The following is a 6,000-nucleotide window of genomic DNA, read 5'->3' on the forward strand; positions in this document are numbered from 1 at the left end:
ATTTATTTCAGTAATTCAACTCAAATTGTGAAACTCGTGTATTAAATAAATCCAATGCACACAGACTGAAGTAGTTTAAGTCTTTGGTTCTTTTAATTGTGATGATTTTGGCTCACATTTAACAAAAACCCACCAATTCACTATCTCAAAAAATTAGAATACATCATAAGACCAATAAAACAAACATTTTTAGTGAATTGTTGGCCTTCTGGAAAGTATGTTCATTTACTGTATATGTACTCAATACGTGGTAGGGGCTCTTTTTGCTTTAATTACTGCCTCAATTCGGCGTGGCATGGAGGTGATCAGTTTGTGGCACTGCTGAGGTGGTATGGAAGCCCAGGTTTCTTTGACAGTGGCCTTCAGCTCATCTGCATTTTTTGGTCTCTTGTTTCTCATTTTCCTCTTGACAATACCCCATAGATTCTCTATGGGGTTCAGGTCTGGTGAGTTTGCTGGCCAGTCAAGCACACCAACACCATGGTCATTTAACCAACTTTTGGTGCTTTTGGCAGTGTGGGCAGGGTCCAAATCCTGCTGGAAAATGAAATCAGCATCTTTAAAAAGCTGGTCAGCAGAAGGAAGCATGAAGTGCTCCAAAATTTCTTGGTAAATGGGTGCAGTGACTTTGCTTTTCAAAAAACACAATGGACCAACACCAGCAGATGACATTGCACCCCAAATCATCACAGACTGTGGAAACTTAACACTGGACTTCAAGCAACTTGGGCTATGAGCTTCTCCACCCTTCCTCCAGACTCTAGGACCTTGGTTTCCAAATGAAATACAAAACTTGCTCTCATCTGAAAAGAGGACTTTGGAACACTGGGCAACAGTCCAGTTCTTCTCTCCTTAGCCCAGGTAAGACGCCTCTGACGTTGTCTGTGGTTCAGGAGTGGCTTAACAAGAGGAATACGACAACTGTAGCCAAATTCCTTGACATGTCTGTGTGTGGTGGCTCTTGATGCCTTGACCCCAGCCTCAGTCCATTCCTTGTGAAGTTCACCCAAATTCTTGAATCGATTTTGCTGGACAATCCTCATAAGGCTGCGGTTCTCTCGGTTGGTTGTGCATCTTTTTCTTCCACACTTTTTCCTTCCACTCAACTTTCTGTTAACATGCTTGGATACAGCACTCTGTGAACAGCCAGCTTCTTTGGCAATGAATGTTTGTGGCTTACCCTCCTTGTGAAGGGTGTCAATGATTGTCTTCTGGACAACTGTCAGATCAGCAGTCTTCCCCATGATTGTGTAGCCTAGTGAACCAAACTGAGAGACCATTTTGAAGGCTCAGGAAACCTTTGCAGGTGTTTTGAGTTGATTAGCTGATTGGCATGTCAAAATATTCTAATTTTTTGAGATAGTGAATTGGTGGGTTTTTGTTAAATGTGAGCCAAAATCATCACAATTAAAAGAACCAAAGACTTAAACTACTTCAGTCTGTGTGCATTGGATTTATTTAATACACGAGTTTCACAATTTGAGTTGAATTACTGAAATAAATGAACTTTTCCACGACATTCTAATTTATTGAGATGCACCTGTATATGACTTTCTTTCTTCTGCAGAACACAAATAAAGATTTTTACAAAAATATCTCAGCTCTGTAAGTCCATACAATGCAAGTGAATTGTGACCAGAACTTTGAATCTCCAAAAAGCACATAAAAGTAATCCATAGGATTCTGGTGGTTTAATCCATGTCTTGTGAAGCGATCCAAATGATTTTGGGTGAGAACAGACCTTAATTTAACTCGTTGTTCACTGTACATCTTGCCATTGCAGTCTAGGCACGATCAAGATTTCAAGGTCGATTACACTTCCTAGTGCTTGATGCATGCGCAGAGCACTAGATGGCACTAGGAAGTATAATTGAGCTTGAAATCAGGATCACCAAGGAGTCAGCTGATGTCAAGATTTATAGTGAAAACAAAAGTTACATTTTGGTCTGTTCTCACCCAAAACCGATTGGATCGCTTCAGAAGACATGGATTAAACCACTGGAGTCTTATTGATTACCTTTTATGCTGCCTTTGTGTCCTTTTTGGAGCTTGAAAGTTTTGGTCACCATTCACTTGCATTGTATGGACCTACTGAGCTGAGATAATCTTCTTAAAATCTTTATTTGTGTTCTGCAGAAGACAAAGTTATACACATCTGGGATGGCATGAGGGTGAGTAAATGATGAGAGAATGATCATTTATGGGTGAACTATCCCTTTAAGAAACTAATGTAAACAAACTTGCCTGAGGTACCAGTGTAAAGGAATGCATCAGCAACTAAAAAACTCTAACTGCATTGACCCTCAAAATAATGAGACAGTTCCAGTGTTATCGTTTTCAAAACCCTTATCCTTGTGTTATTGCAGTCCCAAAAGTATTTAACCTGTTTCCTCAACTGTACACACATTGTAACACATTGACCAGAAACAAGCTAAGTGAAGGAAATGCATTTGAACATGTTTCTGAAGATGTATAAAAAATTTGATAATCTTGACTTTTTGTTTAGGTCTATTTTAAAGGTGCAGTATGTAACAATTTTCATGTAATATTCGCCTTTTTTTTTTTTTTTTTTTTAACCAATGTGTGAACAGCTTGTAACGCAACTTAAAAAATGAGCCCTTCCCGGACTTCCTAGGTTGCCTATTAAAGCCTGTAGACTGATTTTCATGCGAAGGGAGCGGGTCGGTTTTGCCGGGGAAATCCAAAGGATGTGATGTTTATGCACGCTCCCGAGAGCCTTGCCTCAGTGCTTCTCTTCCGCTATTCAACAGCGACAACAGACAGTCTGCAACACTAGGTAACATTATCTTAGAGATGGAATCCAGCAAATGTCTGGCTCCCAGCACAACACAGACTCCAACACAAACTCAAGAGTAAGCCAAAAAAAAAAAAAAAACATGTATCTACTGAATCCCGTCTGGCTAAGCGGGAACGTGATTGTGGTCCAGCGAAAACTAGAGTGAACATTGGCAGGGCATTTGGTTCCTGGAGGAACCTTCGTTCCGTTTTGGGGGATCAAAACCGACCCTGAATTGGTGTTCTTCTTATTGGACAGGTAAGCTTACATAACTGCAAAGAATGTGAAATATTGTGCCATATGGATCCATCTAATTTTACACAGCTAACACTGACGAATTGCAAGCTACCTTGCTTCGTAACTTTCAAATAATTTCAACGATCTTCTCTTTATACAAAAGTCAGGTATACAGGATAAATTTAAGCAAATACGCTGGTTTCTTAGTAAACATAGTACAACATATAACATACAAAACATACAATAGTGCAACATAACAGTGCAGTGCAACAGTAAACTGTCTGGTATAGTTCGGTAGTATGTAGCTGTATGTGTGTATCAGTATGCTATGTTAGCTGATAAGTAGTTTTAGTTTAGTCTCAAAGTTTGTAGTAAAACAATCATAACTGTGTAATTTTAATTATGCTACCTCATCCGCCTGCATGATGCCAGTGAATAACGTTCAGTCTCTTTGTACGTTACGTCATTGTTTTGGCCGATGCTCGCTCGCATCCCTATGGAGTGTGTGCACGAGAGCGAGCACAAGTAACAGATAGCTGGCTGCAGTTCACTTAACGACCACAGGTGTCATTAATAACAATAGTTTCTGAATCTTACATACTGCACCTTTAATGTTATTAGTAGGTTATTAGCATTTATGTAAATTTACTTATAACAATGTTAATAAGTGAGAACAATATTGACATGCGACACTCCATCTAAAACTTTCTGAAACAGAACTTTTCTAATTCTTTTATAATTATTATGCATGCAGATTTTTATGGCCATATTAATTGAGAGACTACAGGGAATATTTGTGTTTCTAAAAATGCATTTGTCACACTGCAGGACCTTTTAAAATGAAAGCAAAAAATGTCATTAAAAATGGTGAAAAACTTACATTTACATTTAGTAATTTAGCTGATGCTGTTATCCAAAGCAACTTAAAAATGAAGAGCATAACAAGCAATTTGTCATAAAGTAAACAATATCTGCAGTAGTATAGAAGCTAGCACAGAAGAAAGTGACAGTCAAGGAAAGTTTTATTTATTTATTTATTTATTATATTTAATTTAATAGTAAGTGCATAGGAAGTAGAAAGTAAACTAAAAAGAAATGGTGAGCACTCACAGCACCTACTTCTCTTATACATTTTTATATATTTTAACCTAAAACGTTTATGCTGATTAAGAAAAAGTTCATGGATATGTGCAAACAAATGTACCTATACTGTAAATGCTTTTTTCCTATAATACGATATCATCAAGGCAATCAGACAAAACTGCAGCCAGTTAAATAACGACAGCTACTGACCGGCTTGTTTGCATTCTAGTGATTGTGACATTTTAATACACCTACAGTACCAACAGAATTGAAGCTAAACATTAAACGTCAGTTCCCAAAAGTTAAAATGTGATTGCCATATTTATGACAGCTGGCAGAACAAAAGAGGGCACACAAATGCTCATGTGCATTTTTAATGCCCCTAAATCCCATCAATCCTTGAGCTTCACCTCCCTTCAGCCATCTGTAAACCTTTGAAATTGTGGGATTTCAAAACACACAGTGCTTGTTGACAAAAATGAAAACTTAAGTTTGTTTTGGATTTAATCCCAGTCATCAACTTTAAACTGAAAGGTTTGTGCCACCACGGCGATGAGCTCCCAGTACTGGGACACTTATACATCTAATATCTGGTATGCAACCTAATATCTAGTTTGCAATCTTGCAGTTGTCACAAACAATTATTTTAACTATTAATGCATGATCTTAAAAATACATTCAATCTTTCACATATTCAAAGTTTCCTTCAACTTACATGTACACTTTCCTCTTAGTTGTTCTGTTATTAAATCTACAATTGTATTTCTCTCTCTCTCTTGAACACGTATAAAAGCTAAATTTTATATGATTTAATTTCAAACTACTTTTACAACTCTTTGACAATAGCAGTGGTCGTATTAGGGAGGGGTTACTTTCGAGATCTCACCAAGTAATCCATCAGACCCGTAACACACTTTCATTTTTGTAGCTGCATTTAAATCGAGTTTAAATAGCACAACAGAGTTTTCTATTCGTGGGGGCCGTTCAGACCGACCGTTCTCGCGCTAAATATGTTAAATGCAGCGTAACGAATAGAACAGAACGCAGGTGTCTCGAGACGCGTCATTTCAAGCACTTTTCCCTTGACACGGCGTTTAAAAAACGCGAAGCTCCTGCGCGAGAAGCTGAAAAAACAGCGAGACGCAGCGCAACGGTCAAAGACGTCCGTCTAGCGCATGTTTACATAGATAAACAATTGAAAAACAGCGTGGACGGAAGAGAACACGTGTTTGGTGTGAACGGCCCCTTAAACCGTCTTGCATACGTTAAGAATCTAGAAGTAGCCTACTTTATTTAGTGGCATATTTATTCCAGCTATGGGAAAACAACTTTAATAATAATCATGAAAAATAGTCATAACACTAACTCACCTCTTGCAAGTTTCGTAAAACATACTCCAATAAGAGGCAGGAGAAGCAACACTCTACATGACGAGCTCAGTAATGGAGACATTTCAGCAGGCGAGGCAACCGTTTATAATTTGAGAATAATCTGCAGTAGCGAGTATTTTGGTTTGTGGATTTATGCGGAGCTCTCCAACTATTCAACTACTCCTACTTTTTATTGACTCGATGAAGTCAGTGTCACGCACTTCCGGGAGACCGTTCGTTCTCAAGAAACGTTCTCACATTGCTCAGTACGTAATCCGTAACTTTTTATTATCGAACACTTTGGCCGTACGTCGAAAAGAGGAGGTGTAAGTTTCGTGTTTGGCAATGGATCCCTTTTAAAATAAACTTTTATATGTTAAATGTCGACTTTGTTCAGACATGACATCTGACAATACAGTAAGTCATTTCCACGATTTATCTTCTAGTTGGTTTATTCTTTTGGGTAGCCTACATGGTCAAATGTTTTTCCAGGTAACTTAGAAATGTGCTTCA

General features: G+C 38.2%; 1 protein-coding gene across 3 annotated transcripts in view; it reads right to left on the reverse strand.

Moving 5' to 3' along the window:
* Positions 1-5,716, reverse strand: part of tfpia (tissue factor pathway inhibitor a) — a 46,742-nt gene extending 41,026 nt beyond the window's left edge. For all 3 annotated transcript variants that reach the window (XM_051709152.1, XM_051709153.1, XM_051709151.1), the window contains exon 1: positions 5,488-5,716. In XM_051709152.1, the coding sequence (XP_051565112.1) occupies positions 5,488-5,569 (82 nt within the window). In that variant the 5' untranslated portion in view covers positions 5,570-5,716. The remainder of the gene's footprint in view (positions 1-5,487) is intronic.
* Positions 5,717-6,000: the final 284 nt, after the last annotated feature.

This window comes from Myxocyprinus asiaticus, chromosome 10 (genome assembly GCF_019703515.2).
Source record: "Myxocyprinus asiaticus isolate MX2 ecotype Aquarium Trade chromosome 10, UBuf_Myxa_2, whole genome shotgun sequence".
Lineage (NCBI taxonomy): Eukaryota > Metazoa > Chordata > Actinopteri > Cypriniformes > Catostomidae > Myxocyprinus > Myxocyprinus asiaticus.